The sequence below is a fragment of the Zootoca vivipara genome, chromosome 8 (assembly GCF_965207765.1).
Source record: "Zootoca vivipara chromosome 8, rZooViv2.hap1.1, whole genome shotgun sequence".
In the NCBI taxonomy this organism is placed as follows: domain Eukaryota; kingdom Metazoa; phylum Chordata; class Lepidosauria; order Squamata; family Lacertidae; genus Zootoca; species Zootoca vivipara.
This window is the reverse complement of record NC_142591.1, coordinates 24,725,972-24,745,383: the sequence shown is the minus strand read 5'-3', so window position 1 is coordinate 24,745,383 and position 19,412 is coordinate 24,725,972. Positions and strand designations below refer to the sequence as shown.

General features: G+C 45.7%; 1 protein-coding gene across 2 annotated transcripts in view; it reads left to right on the top strand.

Annotated features, from left to right (window-relative positions):
* The first annotated feature begins 338 nt into the window (after positions 1 to 338).
* Positions 339 to 19,412, top strand: part of F13A1 (coagulation factor XIII A chain) — a 69,929-nt gene continuing 50,855 nt past the window's right edge. Inside the window, exons 1-3 of one of the 2 annotated variants that reach the window (XM_035125298.3) lie at positions 339 to 421; positions 1,003 to 1,185; positions 9,626 to 9,814. In XM_035125298.3, the coding sequence (XP_034981189.2) occupies positions 1,026 to 1,185; positions 9,626 to 9,814 (349 nt within the window). In that variant the 5' untranslated portion in view covers positions 339 to 421; positions 1,003 to 1,025. Of the gene's footprint in view, positions 608 to 1,002; positions 1,186 to 9,625; positions 9,815 to 19,412 lie in introns of both variants that reach the window. The other variant, XM_035125299.3, reaches the window with a different exon arrangement.

Genomic DNA, 19,412 nt, shown 5'->3' with positions numbered 1-19,412 from the left:
AAATACTGTGCATCATCCGACAGGGACATGCAGATTGTTTTAATGGTTCAGGACAGCGACTAACTCCCATTGTTCTTTGTATTTTAGCACGGCCACACTCCTTATTTCCCAGGCACACCCCTGAGGTTTGGGACTAATTTTCCCACTTGGGAGAAGTACCAAGGGATTTCCCACCAATTAATCTGAACATTCCTTTTCTGTGAAGGCAGGACAGAGTAGCAAGGAGCGAGAGCAAAGCAAGTCTCAGCTGCAGTGGCTGGTATCAGATGGGAGCTGTCCTGTTGCAGGCGTGAAGGGGAGGGAGTGGAGGGGGTGGGTGGGTGGGGGAAGGTTGAGGCCATATATAGCAATTGCTCAAGGATATCTTACGTCAGAGTTTGCTGTACTTGTGAAACAGAGGAGAAACTACACCGAACACAAGGTATCTCTCTTCTAGCTGACTGTATGCCTCCCGTTATTTAATTAATACTTGGTTAAAAATCGCTTGACTTGGGGCTTGAGAGTAGTTGAGCTGCTCTAACCCAAAGCATTTTGTGAGCAAGATTTTCCAGGTTCTTTCTAGGAAGTGTGCTCTACACATGCTGTTCCATTAAGAGGGTCATTTCTAGTGAGTTGTACTATATGGTGTGTGTGTGTTTCTTTTGGTTGTTGGGGAGGATTATATTTCTAGGTAGACGAATTTCTCATTTCACCTTCCAAATGTGTATGTGTGTGTGTGTAATCTGTTGCATGGGATTTTTCCCAAAAGTTTGGAATTTTGATTCCCCCCAGATGCCCCTTGAGTTTTAAAAATGTAGATATCCTTTCCAACTTTGCACCTATCGCCAGATGAACTTGGGGGGGGGGAGTAATATTCTGACATTGCTCTGAAGCTGCTCTGTTTTTTGATATATTTTTGATGTCCACAAAAATACCCCTCCTATCTTGGTGGCATCGCACAGTCGGTACACTGCTGATTCGCTCAGATTTCCCCTTTTATCTCCCCGCTTCCTCCCTTTCAAGAGGATATCAGAGACCAAGTTGCAATGATGGAGCCAACGGCCGCAGAGAGGCAAAAGAAGAAAGGGCTTCCCACAGGTCCGAGTGGGCGAAGAGCTCTCCCACCCAATGTCTCCAATGCAGAAGAAGATGAAGTTCCTGAAATGGAGACAATTGGCTTGGTGCCGAGAGGATATAAGCCACAAGGTATGCCAAGGAGCCTCACAGTTTAGAAAGAGCAAAACATGCTTCAGGGTTCCCCTGGCACCTGCATCAGGGGTTGGGCATGTTGTCAAATGTTGAGGTTTGGTAAAGGCTGTTCTCCAATTGGAGCACTCGCAGTCAAGTGTTTCCCAATTGTTGGGTGTTTATACTACATTTTTAAAGATTTGCTTTGAGAGAGTCTTTAAACCTCTAATGTGGAGGTTGCTTTGCCTTCGGTTCAGGGCAGGTTTGGCTTAGTGTGTTGTCTGAACGTGATCCACCTTAACCATGATCTGTAGCCAATGTTTGTTATATGGTTACAGTGAAGGAGGAGACACTTGATCCGCAACCCCAGGTTCGGATGATCTGGACGTGCCAGGGAATTGGACCTGAGGCCACTCCACTGGGACAGCAATGGTGTTTTAGTGGACTGTAGACTATGAAAGTCTATAGGCACCCACAAGAAAATAAAAGGGTTGGGGTGAGGTGGAGTTTCAGTATGGTGAAACTTGAGATCTCACCTCATATGAAACAGCCAGGCTGGATAGCTCAGTTGGCTAGAGCACGGTGCTGATAATGCCAAGTTTGCAGGTTTGATCCCCATATGAGACAACTGCATTACTCTGTATTGCATGGGGTTGGACTAGATGATTTTCAGTGTCCCTTCCAACTCTACAATTTTATGATTCTATGATTTTGCAGAAACCTGAAGTCCAGGGTTAGGTACTAAAGGACAACACATAACCCTCTGCTCGTACCACAGTGGGAGGAGGGGATTAGGGGTCCTCACCTCTTGCTGCAGGCCTTTCATGCTCCTGCAAAGGTATTATTGAAGGTCAGGGGACTCTTCCAAGTGGCATCCAAAACAGAGGAAGGCCCAAACTACCTGCTTTCAAACAAGTGTCACAGTCTCTCCTTTTTAATGAAGAAAAAGGCTGATCTGCTGAGGGTCAGGGTCCATGGCTGTTTTTTCTTCACAATAAAAGTCTTTAATTAAAAAGTGTGAGTCGTGTTTCGCGTGGCCTTGGCCCGGAGAGACTGCAGCAGGGGAAGGCAATGGGCAGAGCCTTCAAGTGTGCAAACAAACTCTTAAGTGCTCCACAAGCTAATCCAAGTTTCTCCTTCATTGCTAGTCCATTAAAAATTGCAGGGTGTTGTAATAGTCTTATGAAGTCAGAAGCCTGTCCCCATGGTGTACTGTATCTAAACTACGCCAGAACAGCTGCACATTGTGTCCCTGTATCTCCTTGCTTCCACTTCCTTCCTCTCCTTCTGCTTCACCCTTTTCCAATTTTAGGGACTGTTCGTCTGCTATACTGCAATGCATACTGCTCATGGGCTGCAAATATCTATCTATCTATCTATCTATCTATCTATCTATCTATCATCTATCTATCATCTATAATAAACAACAAATAATATGCATATCACGATGATGACCTTCTTCCTCTTTTACTTCTTCATTTCATCACCACCACATTAATAACCAGTGTTTAAAAAATTAATTTTATTGATATTTTTTTTAAAAAAAAAACATTCCAAAGCACAAGCATTACAAAGAGAGAGAAAAAGAGAGACACTTAATCCCACCCCCCAGTCCTGCAACTTTGGTTCACACACATAGTAGAAAAAGCCACCACAATTTTACATATCTGTGTACAGTGGAACCTCGGTTTACGAACACCTCGGTTTACGAATTTTCGGTTTACGAACGCCGCGGACCCATCTGGAATGGATTAATTCACTTTCCATTACTTTCAATGGGAAAGTTCGCTTCAGTTTATGAACGCTTCAGTTTAAGTACTCCGCAGACCGTCTGGAACAGATTAATCCACTTTCCATTACTTTCAATGGGAAAGTTCGCTTCAGTTTATGAAAGCTTCAGTTTATGAACAGACTCCCGGAACCAATTGTGTTCATAAACCTAGGTACCACTGTATATCAGCATACGGAGAATTAAGGTAAGTTGTCGCTAAATGAAAAGCAGGTGCCCAGAGAAGTGAAAATACGTTGATAATCATTAGAAGGGTGCGACCTGCGTTTGAAAACTATTCTCAGTTTTGCTTATGGGACTGAAGTATTGACGCCCCCACCCCCACCCCCACAAATAAACGTCACCCTGATCAGCTCTGTGTAAACGTACTCCATTCAAATAAGATCTTCTGCTTTGGGGTTTCTGCATTTGCCCTTGGCATTTTGCCCGAGCTGGCATCGAGGATGCAGGAGGGAATTACTCCAGGCACTGCCATCATCCTGGTAAAAATCCCCCATGGGGGTTTCCTCCTCGCATAAATTATCAACACTCTTGATGTGGCGCGGGGGGGGGGGGCGTTGTTGTAAATAGGCTGCTGGCATGTGTACAAGGGAGCAAGGGGAGCAGATGGTCCTGGCGTGAAGAATCGGTGGGGGTGTGATTGCGAGGAGAATCAGCTACCATGGAGATGGGGAATATCACGGAGGGCTGAGCCACTGGGGACTCGGAGCTGAACACATCCCTGACTTGCTCCGTGACCTCCTGGCTTCCCTCCCTGGCCCCCTCCCGTCAGGAGGGAGGTAACATTTCAAGGTGAGGTGGCTCATGGACTCCCAGGGTCACATACTTGGAGCTGTTATGAATTTATTAGACAGCGTTGTGGATTGATTCCATGCCTTGCAAGAACTTTGGCTGGTGTTTCTCCTTGAGGCAGGTTGAGGTGTTAACATGAGACATGGGGCTGCTGCCAGAGCTGGAGCCCGTCCCCCCACTCCGTAGCACACAGTACTTAGGAAGTTTCTAAATAATAATAATAATAATAATAATAATAATAATAATAAATTTATTATTTATACCCCGCCCATCTGGCTGGGTTTACCCAGCCACTCTGGGTGGTCCCAACAGATTAAAAAAACAGAATAAAACTTCAAACCTTAAAAACTTCCCTAAACAGCAGAGGCGTCTTTCCCATAGGGTCTAGTGGTGCGTTGCGCCAGGGCGCCGGCCTCTCAGGGGTGCTGGCGGGGCGCAACCAGCCACTAAGCCCTATGACGCCCGCGGCTGCCTCCTCCTCTGCTCATGGCACGGCACTGCTCCGAGAAGTCCGCCGGAGGGAAGAAGCCACCCACCACAGAGGGAGAGAGAGGAAGAGAGAGCGCTCTTCTCCGGGCGGCGGGACTGGCATCTGCAGTGAGACCCTCCAGCTAGGGCAATTCACAAGCGCCGAGACCACGTGGGAGAGCGGGGGGGAGCACACCGACCCAGTCCACCACCCAGTGTGGCTTTCTGCTTAAAGCGTGATGGCCCCAGAAAAGGGGAGTGGCTGCCCATTGGGAGCTTCTGCAAGGAGAGGGGGCGCCTCCTGAGCCACTCTGACCCTGGGAGTGGGCTTTGTTTCCCCCCTGGTTAGCTTCTTAGCCACGATCGGGGGCATTTCTCTGACGGAGTGCCCTGGGCTGTGGGCCGCCTCTGCCCACACCTCCCTCCTCCCACCCAGGTTGGGACGCACAAAGGAAGAAAAGATGGGAACCGAGCTGAGCGCTGGTTTCAAAGAGCCTTCCTTCTGCTGGAGTGGGAGGGCCAGAGGAGCATGGGACAGAGCAGGAGAACGAGGCTGGCTACCAACGTGCATGCACAGCACCCAAGCGACTCTTGCTGGTCCCTCCGTGGCGACTCCTCCTTTTCCCCATGCCATGTGCATGCTGGTGGTGAAGCTCTAAATTTTGGGAAAGGGAGGGGGCGCTGGAGGGATCTTTGCGCTACGGCGCTGGCTGTGCTTAAGACGGCCCTGCTAAACAGGGCTGCCTTCAGATGTCTTCTAAAAGTCACTCACTGTGGGAAGTGAGGTTACAGGGAACCAGGCAGAGGGCCTTCTCGGTAGTGGGACCCGCCCTGTGGAACACCCTCCCATCAGATGTCAAGGAAATAAACAACTATCTGATTTTTAGAAGACATCTGAAGGCAGCCCTGGTTCGGGAAGCTTTTGATGTTTTATCGTGTTTTAAATATTCTGTTGGGGGCCGCCCAGAGTGGCTGTGGAAACCCAGCCAGATGGGCGGGGTATAAATTAATTTTTTTTATTATATCCTTCTAGGCTCACTTTGAGTCTTTCGTTGCAGACTTGATCCTTAACCCCCCCTAGCACAGTCCAAGCTCTCTATATATAGCTACACCACCTTCTTGTCAGGACACAAATGGGAGTGATCTCACAGAGTCCTCTCTAGCAAGTTCACAGGAAAGCTCTGTGAGCCTCAGCCCCTTCTGGCAAAACATGAATTGTTTATTTGACTGCATTTGACATCCTACAGATACTTGGCTCGCCAAACAAATAGTCTGACCTGGCATGAGAAACTGCAGTTTCTGTGACCCCACTGAAATCATTGGGACTTTTCCCCAAGTACTTGTGCATAGTCGTGCAGCCCTAGTATAATAAACTGAGGTGTGTTTTTTTAAGCCCAGAGAGCTTAAAATTCAATTCATACCCTGATCTAGGCAGCAGAATGAAGTTCAAATCCTACTTTTAATGGCATGGAAATAGTCAGCCGGGAATAGGTGTTATGAAGCTGGAACCAGCTTTCAAACGTGGTTTTATGATGATGGTACTGCGTGATTAATCCTCCGGGAACCTATTGGCGTGGCTTTCTCTAGTCTGCCCAAGGACAAGCCTTATTAGAGTGTTCCTGTAATGAGAAGCAGCATACAGGGCAGTATATTTTCTCAGGGCAGCCACAGGGCTCTTTTGTTTGACATTACAATAAGGGCGCTCAGCTGTTGCATTAAAATTTGATTCGAAGGTAGTGGGGATTGCCTCCAGTATGCATTACGGGCCTTCAAAGAGGCTGCATCATTCATGAGGCCTCATTCACGTCCCGTAAGGTCAGGAGTCAGATGTTCAGAAGTCGAGAATGGGAAATTCAAATGACTTGACTGGAGAGGGACTGCCGTTAATAAGGGCCGTATAATTGCCGGCACGGTGAGGATGTTTACTGGTATTCCCCTTCGCTATTAAGTACCTCCCCTCCCCACCAACGTACTCAGATAATAGCTAGCTGTTCATGCGGAGAACGGTCCCTGCCTACCATAAATACTGACAGGAAACTTGCTTCTTGCACCAGCCACACAGAAGAGGGAGTGAGCAGTAGGCTCAAAGTTTTGCAAATTGTTAGAAAAATCCCTTAGGCTGCGTGTGTGTGTGTGTGTGTGTGTGTGTGTGAAATCCAGGGCAACTCAAAGAGAAATGAGTCTCTTCAGTGGGCGCAAACTGCTGACGGAGGGCTTGTCCGCACTTTTGCTTGTGTTTGCTACTTTACCCGGGGGGGGGGGGACCTGCAATTCACCGCTGACTCAGAACAAACGCCAGTGGGTTTTTCCTGCGGATTTAAGTTTCTTCTGGTTCAATGGTAAACAGTGGATTTTCCCGGGTAATAATAATTTTGTAATAATAATTTTATCATTTATACCCCACCCATCTGGCTTGGTTGCCCGAGCCACTCTGGGCAGCTAGGACCAAAAAGCAAAAACATATTAGACCCATGCCAGAAAGAATGGGACAAGCAGAAAAGCTCTTGGACCCATGCTTGGGAAAATAGAACCCCGTGGGGAGGGGGGATGGAGCAAGGTATCTTGAGGAAGGCAGGACTGGCTAGAACTCTGAAGCGGAGCGCTCTGTTCACAGCTGAAGCTTCTAAATCCAATTCATCGTCCTGAGATCCATCCAGCTTTGGGAATCTAGACCAGCAATAGGGCTGGGCTCCTGGGTTCGTAAGCAAAACTGAGCTCATTGATGTGAAATAGTGCCTTTTACGCTTATAGCGTTGACGCTAATGTTGAGCAGGCTTCATGTCTCTCAAGAGCCTTTTTCCAGTTTTCTAACAGAAATCTCTTAACTGAAGATAATAATAAAAAGCAAACCTGCCCTGAGTTGAACAGACAGTAGTGATAGCTAGAAAAAATCACACAATCAAAGCAAGGAGCATTGAAAGAATAATGCAGTCAGGCTTCTAAAACCAAGTCAGTCTGTAAACAGCGGAAGTTTCGAAATTTGGTAATCTGAAAACTCTTTCATTAAGGAATCTCTCCCCCCCCCCCCGTCACCATTTCACAGACCCCAAAATCACCCTTAGTTTATGTGGCAACTCTCTTGCTTCCTGCCCAATCATAAAGCAAAATGTAAAAAATACATTTTTGGGGGGGCTCAATCCTAACAGAAAGGAGCCTGGTTCTCTGCTGAAAAGTCTCGACTGCCCTTTAATGAAACCTCACCCAAACACTTGTATTCCATGGGAATTTCAAATACTGTTTATATGGCTTTAGTACCCACCCCCCAAATCATGAGGTCTAGAAACATGCTGGATGGCTCAGCATCCCTTAGCAGCTACTAGATTTTGCCTCAAAAACCACAGGACAATCCTTTGGGCGAACATTTCTGGACTCCTTATCTAAATAAAAGTTGCTAAAATAGATTGTTCAAGACTGAACTGGTTACATTATAGGAGGACGTTAATCCTAAATTAAAAGCCATCTCTTAGCATCCATTAAGCAAAAGGGTCACTTTAACCAGCATTGTGTCTAGAGCCAATATCATAAAAACAGCAATGTGTTGTTGATTTCATCTTCATTCCAGTGCCATATTTGTTGTGAAATTAAAAACAGATACCAAAAAAAGCAGCCAATTTGCATCATGTGCTAAACTTGAAGCACCCTTTGAGTGGACTCCAAAATGAAAAGCAACCCCTATTCTGCCACGCAACAGATATTGATGCAATATCCTTTTGAGCAGGGATTTGGGAGGTAATGACAAATATGATAATACAATCTATTGAGTCCTGTTTCTGAATGCTAATCGCTGTAGAGCAGCTGGGGGGGGGGGAGAGACACCTCCTTCCCCAGTACATAGAATCTCTACATTACACAGCCTGTAGGGAATTGAGCTTGTCTGGAGTTTCCAAGTCGTACTGGTAATCCCAATTCATTATCTGATGAAGCACAGCTCTGCCCAATGCATAATGAATGGCAGGCAGTAGAGAACTGGTGAGAAAGCTCCAGCCCATAGGCAAAAATAGACCTGGTAGGGGCTTAAACAAAAAACCAAAAAAAGCTGTGTGCCTAATAATTGAATAGCTCCTGCACCATGAGCTGGCATTCAATAGCACTTGCAAACATCACAAGGACCTGGAAGACCTGAATTGGTCGTCAGAGGCCTGAATTCAAGCTGCCACTTTGCTTGTGCATGAGCCATGCCCCCCCCCCCCATTCTCATCTGACTTCTGATCTTTGGAAATGAATGAGGGAAACTTTGAACCTATATAGCTCAGGACTGCTGCCATTTCATATCAACATGCAGAATTATGAACTCTACCTTTTGAACTCCTTCTCAGGAGCCACATCCATGTTGGTGTAAGACGGGGCCTTTTTGGTTGTGGCACTCCATCCCTGGAGCATTTCCCCAGGCAAGTGTGCCTGAGGCCAATACTGAAGAACATAAGAAATGTCTTGTTGGATCAAGCCAAATGTCTTATCTAGTCCAACATTCTGTTTGCTCATCAGCTAACCAGATGCCTCAGAGAAGCCCATGTGTAGAACATGAGAACCCCCAACAGCTGGTTTTCAGAGGCACACTGCCTCTGATACCAGAGATACTAGACAGCTGATAGCCATTGATATGATAGCCAGATCTTATATGAAAAAAGCCTTATCCTCCTTGTGCCTTTGAGGGACCAGGTGAATATTTACCCAGGCTCTTTAGATCATTTGCATGCTAACGCTGAATGCCTGCTGCTCAATGAGCTTAATCTTTATGTTGCTGTTGTTATTGTTGTTGTTGTTGTTAGAATTTATTTACCACCCTTTGCCTGTGGGTTTCAGGGTGGTTCACAGAATAAAATCAAGATAGAAAACCACAAAATACATAATAATAATAATAATAATAATAATAATAATAATAATAATAACAACAACAACAACCCAATAGCCTCCGCCCTCCCAAAAAAACCCACACATTTTAAAAGGGCGTAGGATGTAAATCAGATCAACCCAAGGCCTGGTTAAAAAGGAATGTTTTTGCCTGGCGCTTAAACGTGTACAATGAAGGCGTGCCAGGCGAACTTCCCTGGGGAGAGCATTCCACAGAAAGGGAGCCACTGCAGAGAAGGCCTTTTCTCGTGTTGCCACCCTCTGGAATTCTCAAGGAGGAGGCATATAAAGGAGGGCCTCAGAAGATGATCTCAGGGTCCAGGTAGGTTCATATGGAAAGAGCTGGTCCTTGAGGTATTGCGGTCCTTGAGTTTGATTTAATTTATGGTTGATTGTCCTGCAAGTGGGTTTCTTTAAAAAAATAAAAAATTAAGAATTAAAGGGCAGGGTCTGAAATTTGTGAGATAAAATGGTAAAGGGAAAGGAATTAATTCTGGGATCCAAGTGACAAGAAGGAGCTAAAGATGCCGTGTTGGTCATCCCTTTGTGCACCTGCAGATGTTCTGGAAGTGCAGGGCGTCCATTTGTTCAACCGTGAAGATGACATTAATAAGAGAGAACACCACACGGAGCGATACTACAACCTCAAGCTGATTGTGCGCCGAGGGCAGCCCTTCCACATCCAACTCTCATTCAACCGTCCGTACAATCCAGAAAAGGACCAATTCTGGATTGAGTACATTATAGGTAAGTGTCAAACGGTGATGTTCACCAAACCACCCTTGTCTTCACGAGATTCTTATACTAGACGGGGTGGGGGGGTGGGGTGGATAAGGTGGGAGTGGAGGAGGGTGTCCTTACAGATGGCAAAGACTGCTGGGTATGCAGAACATATTGGTCTTTGCTTTGAAAAGCAAAAAATAAAGCAAAAACAAATTATTTCTCAGTGCTTCAAACTGGGGTGGGTGGAACCGGAAATGGCAGGCTGTGCATCTACATTTGAAATGAGCCAGGGCAGGAGACAGAGAAGGTTGAGCAATTTGCTTATTTATTAAATTTGTATACCGCCCTTCGTCCGTAGATCTCAGGGTAGTTCACAGCATAATAATACGAGATAAAAAACACAAAATACATAAAGGTTTGTCCAGGCAGAAAGTGAGTGGAGTTATTTCCAACACAAATGAACTTCATCCCCCGTGAATCAGTTGTTAATGCCTCACCTTTCCTAAACACTGGGGAGGAAGGGGACAAAATGGCTTGGTTTTAGACATAGCCATAGTTTAGCGTTACAAGAACCAACACCCTACATTTCATGTGAGGAGGATACCAGAAGCTTCCACTTTCTGTTTAGAGCTAACCACAGTTCCTTGTGCCATCCAGGAAGAGGAAAGTTCACATGAAGAACCCTTTCGATAGCCAGAGAGGAGTCAGATTGGGATAATAAGGAAGGTTAAAAGAAGGTCAGGGGATTCAGACATGGAAATGACTTGGGAGGAACAGAAAGAAAATGCTAGATCATCTCTTGAATTTTCACAATTAGTTGAGGGCCACAGCTAGCCTTGGATGTTCCAAAAAGGCTTTTGCCGTTTCAGATCATCCTTCCACCTATCAAAGTAGTGGTCCCATCCTAAGCAGGCAGCTGGCGGCGGAGAGCAGGGGGTGATGCTTGGGCTAATCATATTGATTCTAGGGTCAGATTTCAAACCTTCCTGATCCTGTTATAAGATAGAAAAACCTTCTCTTTGGAAAGTGCCTCCCCACGGGGGGAGCCCTGCTGACTAATCTCAAAGAAAATAGCAAATCGCATTCCCTGCCCATCAAATCTCATTTTAATAAGGTGCCCTGAAAGAGGATGAGCTTGGACCTCTTCAGAAAATGCAAATGGACAAGATATGCAAGATATGCTTGCCAGCTGGCACCTGTTTGCTCACAGGGAATGATGAATGGCCAAATCCTAGGTGATACTTGCACTAGATCTGGCACTGGGTTCAGGGGATTCAATTATGCATATGCAGCCAGTTTCTGGCTGGCTGGCATGTATTTGGATCAGCTCTGGCCTCAACAAAGGGTCTCTCTCTCTCTCTCTCTCTCACCACAATTGTTGTTTAGTCGTTTAGTCGTGTCCGACTCTTCGTGACCCCATGGACCATAGCATGCCAGGCACTCCTGTCTTCCACTGCCTCCTGCAGTTTGGTCAAACTCATGTTCGTAGCTTCGAGAACACTGTCCAACCATCTCATCCTCTGTCGTCCCCTTCTCCTTGTGCCCTCAATCTTTCCCAACATCAGGGTCTTTTCCAGGGAGTCTTCTCTTCTCATGAGGTGGCCAAAGTATTGGAGCCTCAGCTTCACGATCTGTCCTTCCAGTGAGCGCTCAGGGCTGATTTCCTTCAGAATGGATAGGTTTGATCTTCTTGCAGTCCATGGGACTCTCAAGAGTCTCCTCCAGCACCATAATTCAAAAGCATCAATTCTTCGGTGATCAGCCTTCTTTATGGTCCAGCTCTCACTTCCATACATCGCTACTGGGAAAACCACAATGGCACACAGCAAAGCTAAGTCACACAGAGCCTTGGGGCATGTACAGAGTTCCAGCCAGACCGCGAGCATCTCAGTAACATGAGCACCTGGTAATCATTAGCATACTGATCTAAAGACTGAAGTTCCATTCAACTGCTATGGATTATTGCCATTTTTTAAAAAAATCTATCCTCCATGAACTGTCACAATTTTTAAAGCCATCCAAGCTAGTGGCTATTGCTACATCTTTTTGGTAACGAGTTATGTGAGTTTTTATTGTACAAAAGAAATAGTCCTTTTCTTCTTTGGTCGGCTCAGAACATGCTGCATGTTGCATCGATTACTTGCTGATTACTCAATGCTTGATTCGTAATGGAAGAACAGTCTGCTTATGAAAAACATTTGTGCTGTGTTAAAGTTGTTGTTGACTAATCAGTTAATTCTGTGTGCTGCAGTTATATATGTAGGGCAGTATTCAACCACATCTTACCTAGAGTAAACCCACTGAAATTAACGTTACATTTGCGTTCTCTTCCTGCATCTGAATGCCTGCAAACTACTGAGTCCATGACATTTGTGGCAAATTTACTATTCAGTCTACATGACTTACTGATGCAAATCTTTCTCCACAGCCATCTCCCCTACTGTTATAAACTCTTTGAGAATTATTTTTGATTTGGCATTTAATTTGTCTTCCTAGGAACTAGCTGTATTTTTGCATTTGTATTATTGTCTGCCCAACCCCAACCCCCTTTCTGTTGCTGCACAATAATCGTGTAGCCATTTATTAAATCTGATAGTTAGGAAATAGCATGCATTTAGCTTTTTCATTTCTATATGGCGAAAAGGTGTGCCTTTTCAGGTTTTCCTTACAGGTTCTTTTACAGTTGGAGGGAAGGATAGTCCATGTATGTTTGGATGAAATTGTTTGCAATGTCAATTAAATAATACAGGCGGAGTCCAGAGAGAAAAGAAACTCCGATAAGACTTTACTGAGGAAGGCTGAATAAAAACAGCGTATAACTTGAGGAGAACGAAACAGAGAGGTTTTGTCTTTCTTACTTGTACATACCAGGGAGACATTCAACTAAACATACAGAGGGAAACTCCCTCAGAAGTATCTAGCCAATCAGAGCACATGCCACACGAAAGATCATGCTATGGCCCAGGTGCTAAGCAACACCTCCATCCCGCCTCCTGGCTAGCTGACTTTCTGATAACAGAAGTAACCGTTAAACTAGAAACTGGAATGATCCCCGCTGTTGCACTTTCAACAAAAGGAGGTTGAATCTTGGGTAGTGTTAGAGACTGATGTCTCCATCTATCCCTGTGTTCACAATACATAACTGGGTTTTCACCGTGAATTCCTTGGTGAACTACCCACCACATTCCATTCCATTGTTCCCTATTCCTGTTCAGGGCTCAGATCTGGTAACTTGGTGGTGACCAAACAGCTGCTAAATACAGGTGGGAGGCATGATGTGCACCCCCCACTCTGCTGCTTTGCAGGAATGGAGAGAAGTTGGAGGCATGGAGATGCTGGGCCCACCTGCCATGTTCTCCCTGCAATCTGCAGGACTCACAGCAGAGATGGGGAAAACTATGGCCCTCGAGATGTAGTTGAACCACAACTCCCCTCATCCCTGACCATTGGCTGTGCTGGGTGAGGCTGAAGGGAGTGGAAGACCAACAACATCTGGAGGACCGGAATTCCCCCATCTCTGACCTGCAATTTAGCCTCATCCCTTGGACACTCAGCCTCCAGTGCATACCTTACCCTCCCACTCTTGGGCACAGAGCATACAAAACCCTGTCTGTTGAGTATATCCATAGTAGGCGATGTTGTGTCAGTTCCATGTTGAAAATATGAGTCCTCCTAATAATGGCTTGTTCAAAAGGCATCTAAAAGATCACATCTGCTAATGAGGCCTTCAATCTCCCCTTTTATTGCGTCTTCCTGGGTCCGACATTAAAATCTGTTGATAAATTTATATGCCACCTCCTTGCATTAATGATCTCTTTCTGTGCACGGCTGTAAATCTTAGGATCCATTTGACCTCTGCCAAACTGGCTTCGTAAAATCCATACATATTGGTCTAAACGCCCTAAACACTTTTGTTATTAGCCAATTGACTGATATACATAACAGCATCCATAAAAGAGCTCTTAGGTTAAAGTTGGCGTTTTCTTGGCTCCTGTATTCCTGTAAATCCATGGATTCTTGGACAAAGATAACTTTTTCTTTCTCTTCTTCACTGTGGTACTCGGTCTTGTTGCTCTTGATAACTGTGTAGCCAGAGCTGTAAAGAAAAGGTGAGGACAGACCTATATGGGCTGGCTGGAATAAGAATTCTCTACCACTGCGGTGGGCTGAAGGTAGGGATGTTGGAGGGCAGCATTTTTATTTCCTCATTAATATTTGTCATAGAACTGAAGAGTTGGAAGGTACCCTAAGGATCATCTAGTCCAACCCCCTGCAATTCAGGAATATGCAGCTCTCCCATATGGGGATTGAACCTGCAAACTTGGTGTTATCAACAACTGACTGATCTACCCATGACTCACATGAATCACTGTTTCAGTTCCACCCACTCATCTTTTGACCAGTGTGTCAAAATTGCATGACTTACGTAATTTACATTGTAATTATGATACTCCACCCCCTGCAAAAGGCCATCCGTTTCACTGCAAAGGAATTCCCGTGCAAGTGGAGAGGAATAGCAATCCATTGCATATTGTTTGTGGACTGAAAGTGACAAAATCCAATAGGATTTTCTGAATTGATATCTGCTCAGGACATGGGATGAATAAGAGAACATGGGCAATTTCCACTTCTGTTTCTGTTGGCAATTTCCAGCATCCCTAGCTGAAGGTAAATTAAAATCTACTGGGAGAGCTCTGGGCCTTTTGTAGTCTATCAGCAAGGGCGTTTGACTCCCAGGCGTTGCAATAGCAAAACTACCTTCCCCCCCTAAATGAGGCTGTAGAAACGAAGAAAAATAACCAGGGCTGAGTGGACTTTTGTGTGAAAGGACTATGAGCTCAGGTCAGTTCTGGTACCGAAAACAAATCCCTAGGTTTAGAATGTGCTCAGGGGCATCCCGCTCCTTAATTCTGAATTTGGGTGCTTCCAGGCAGTGACTGCTTTGGGGTTGGGAGTCAGTCAAATACCGACAAATTCGGATTGTGTTCTTATAGTCAATTGGGAGGTTTTGCACAACAAATCCACTTCCCCCAACGACTGGACTTCCTGTGATATGGAAAGTGATGGGAAAATGCACTGGAAAGTGTGGGTTAATTACACTTGCTGGATCAGGATGAGTATCAGAATTGCACACAGTGGTCACATATTTGTCTCTCCTAGCTTAGCAGCTGGCGGGTGGTACTGTGGTCTAAACCACAGAGCCTAGGGCTTGCCAATCAGAAGGTCGGCAGTTTGAATCCCCTCGACGGGGTGAGCTCCCGTTGCTCAGTCTCTGCTCTTGCCAACCTAGCAGTTTGAAAGCACGCCAAAAGTGCAAGTAGATAAATAGGTACCACTTTGGCGGGAAGGTAAACATCATTTCTGTGCGCTGCTCTGGTTCGCCAGAAGCAGCTTAGTCATGCTGGCCACATGACCCGGAAGCTGTATGCCGGCTCCCTTGGCCAATAAAGCGAGATGAGCACTGCAACCCCAGAGTCGTCCGCAACTGGACCTAATGGTCAGGGGTCCCTTTAGCAGCTGGCATGCAACATTTTTCCTCTTTTTTTTGAGTGAGAGTGTGTGGCTCACAATTTTTAAGAAACAATGATTCAACAGTAATAAATGACATCTTCTTCAAAGGGTGGAGTCTTTTGCAGAGTATGAGAACAATATGGTGCATGGTCAAGTCACGAAGACCATTATTGAACTAATGAGTCTCTTCTTCTTCTTCTATTCATTTAACAGAAACTTGGCATTTGATTAATTAGCCATGCAACAGGGACTTAGCTGCAAATGGCAAGATGTGAAAAGCACATTTTTTCTTTTTTTTAAAAAAAATGTCATAATGAGTAAGATGTGTGCTGGCTGGGGCTGAAGGGACTTCTGGTTCAAAACATCTGGAGAGCACCACTGGTGGAGGAAGGGGGTGCAGTGGGGGCGGCCCACCTCCGGTGTCATCCTTGGGGGTGGGGGTGACATCACCGCCCCACCCCCCTGGGACGCTCGCCCCGCCGCCGGCTGCACAGCATGTGCGCTCCTCCGGGTGCCGGAGCAGCTAGCTCCACCTCTGGAGACCCCTAGAATGGCAAATACTAATAGCTGTTTGACACCATGATTCAGAGCAATTATGACAGTGATTTCTGTACACTTTGACAAAATAGAGAGAGCTGTGATTGTGGTAGGGGAGGATCAGTCTCAGGTCTTCAACACAGCTGAGACTTATAGGTATAGCTGCTACAGCATTGTTTATACTGTACTTTGGTTTACTGTCTGGTTTTATTTGTGGAATTAACTGGGTCCTTTCTCTTAAGAGAAGGGTAGGAAACTGCAGACACCCCCAAGTGTTCCTGTTTTCCAGGGACAATCCCAGATTTACAGAAGCCGTCCCAGTTTCTGATTTGATCCCTGAATGTCCCGGTTTTCCTTAGGATGTCCCAATTTTCTTCAGAGAAATGTTGAAGGGTATGGAGTTATGTGACCCCATAAGCCAAGGAGATAAGTAGCTATACAACCTTCAGAAGACATAAGAAGGCACATGGAAGTTTTTAAATGTTTAATATTTTATTATGTTTTTATATATGTTGGAAGCTGCCCAGGGTGGCTAGGGCAACCCAGTCAGATTGGTGGGGTATAAATAAAATAAAAGGATAGTGGATGGAGATGGTGATGGAATAGGACGTCTTTATTTTCATCAGAGAAATGTTGGAGGATATGGAACTGGACCTGACTGGTGGGCCAGATCCTTCTCTCCCTTACCCACCCTCTGCCCCCGTGGGCCACATTTCACAAGTGAGTGGGTGGCCCAAGTGTCACACACACCTGACATCATAAGGACATCAGATGACATGGCACTTTTGCCAGGACTTCAAAGCAGGACTTCAAAGCAACAATCAGCTGGTTGCCTCGACTTCAGAGCATCATGAAGGGTTCTTTGAAAGGAATCATAGAATCCTAGAGTTGGTACTACCGGTATGAGGATCATCTAGTCCAAACCGCTGCAGTGCAGGAATCTTTTGCCCAACATGGGGCTCAAACTCAAAACCCTGAGATTAAGAAGGTTGCAAAAAGCATTGTGCTGTGCTTTGAAGGCCTGCTGGCCAGCTGATACATATAGTGCTTCAGAGAACCCTTTTGATCCAGCCCAGAATATTTCATGTTAGGTGCTTGGCAAGTGGGTGTGGCTTGGCAGAAATGGCCTATTAGGTTCAATAGGGAGGCCCAGCATGCCCCATGGGTCAGAGGTTCTCCACCCCTGTATTCCTAGTACCACCAGAGGGTGGCAACGTGAGAACTGGCCTTCTCTGCAGTGGCTCCCCGTCTATGGAATGCTCTCCCCGGGGAAGTTCACCGGGCACTTTCATTATATACCTTTAGGCGCCAGGCAAAAACGTTCCTTTTTAAACCAGGCCTTTGGTTGATCTTATTGACATCCAACACCCTTTTAGAATGTGGCTCGGGAGGGGGGTGTTACTGGGTTGCTGCTTTTGGTTTGATTTTGTATGTTGTGGTCTTGTTGTGAACCGCCGAGAGACCTCCGGGTATAGGGCAGTGTATAAGTTGAATAAATAAATAATAATAAATAATATTCAAAATGAATTTTGGTGATACTCCCTACTCTTGTCCTCCTCGTAACATACCCTCCAACATTTTTCCTGATGAAAACATGGATGTGCTATTCAACAACAACAACATCAACAACTATTTTACAACTTATACCCTACTAATTAGACTGGGTTGCCCCAGCCTCTCTGGGGAGCTTCTAACATATATATAAAAACATAATAAAACATTTTAAAAAACACCCTTCTTTATACGGGGCTGCCTTCAGATGGCTCGGGGGTCAGATAACTCCATACCTTCCAACATTGATGGAAATAGGGACGTCCTCCCCCTGCCTCCCATCTAAGAAAGCTTTCTTGGCTATTTATAAACCTGTCACAATTATTATATTTCCTGGACGTGCCTGGAAGCCAGTGATATGGATGAAGGGCCAAATAAATAGTTAAATAAAGAGAGGGAGAGAGCCCTGTCCTATCTATCTATCTATCTATCTATCTATCTATCTATCTCAGTGTTTCCCAAAACAGTGCCTCCAGCTGTTTTCGGACTACAATTCCCATAATTCCTGACCACTGGTCTTGCTAGCTAGGGATGATGGGAATTGTAGTCTCAAAAGATCTATCTGATCTGTGGTGGTGGCTGGGGCGGGCGGGGTGAGCACCTTCTGCATTCAAAAATACTGCTTGAAGGGATGGAGAGGAATAGCTGAAAAGGGAAGCAGCAACCAGGAAGCCCGTTTACAGCTGTTGTTTTGAGGCTTGCTGCTCCCTCTGCTGGTTGCATGGAGCCAGGCACCCTGGTTGCTGAGCTGGCTGTGGACAAAGGCTGGATTTGAGATGGATGAGATTGAGGATGATGTAATCGAAACCTTGTTGCCTGCAGATGGTAGCAGCACCACTATCCCTTTCCTTCATACGGTAGGTTCTGAAGGATTTTTTGTTTCGTTTTTTGTACTGCTTCATAAGCCCGCAAGCTTCACCAGCAGGGATGTAAGAAATATGTGTGTATCTGCCCTGTTCAGGAAGTGATTACTCTGCTGTACCAATGCTCAGCCAAGTATTTGTTATTTTTTTTATTTCTTTATTTCTTTATCCTTCATCCGTAGATCTCATGGCAGTTTGCAATACAAAAATACAAGATAAAAACGCAAAATGCATAATAAAAACAATGGCAACAACAAAAGCCACAAGCCAAAAACGCCCCTCCTCCTCCCACCCCCACAAACACATTTAAAGGGATATAAAATGTTAACCAGCCAAAGGCCTGGTTGAAGAGGAACGGTTTTGCCTGGCACCTAAAGGTGTATAATGAAGGTGCCATGCAAGCCTGCCTGGGGAGAGCATTCAACAAATGGGGAGCCACTGCAGAAAAGGCCCATTCTCGTGTTGCCACCCTCCGGACCTCTCACGGAGGAGTAACATGAAGAAGGGCCTCAGAAGATGATCTCAGGGTCCAGGCAGGTTCATATGGGAAGAGGCAGTCCTTGAGGTATTGCGGTCCTAAGCTGTTTAAAGCTTTATAGGTCAAAACCAGCACTCTGAATTGGACTCAGAAGCTAATCAGCAGTCAGTGCAGTTGGGTCAGGATCCGTGTAAAGAAGAAGAAGAAGAAGAGTTTGGATTTGATATCCCGCTTTATCACTACCCTAAGGAGTCTCAAAGCGGCTAACAATCTCCTTTCCCTTCCTCCCCCCACAACAAACACTCTGTGAGGTGAGTGAGGCTGAGAGACTTCAGAGAGAAGTGTGACCAGCCCAAGGTCACCCAGCAGCTGCATGTGGCGGAGCGGAGACACGAACCCGGTTCCCCAGATTACGAGTCTACCGCTCCTAACCACTACACCACACTGGCTCTCAAGCCATCTTCTTTTGGTGATCAATCTGACTCCTGAATTCTGCACCAGCTGAAGTTTCTGAACCACCTTCAGAGACAGCCCTACATAGAACACATTGCATTAATCTAGCCTACCTAACTAGATGGCAAAAGTTAGGCTATCCCTGTTTAGATAGGGGTGCAGCTGGGCCACCAGCCAAAGGTGATGGAAGGCACTCTGAGCCACTGAGGCCACTTGAGCCTCAAGCGAC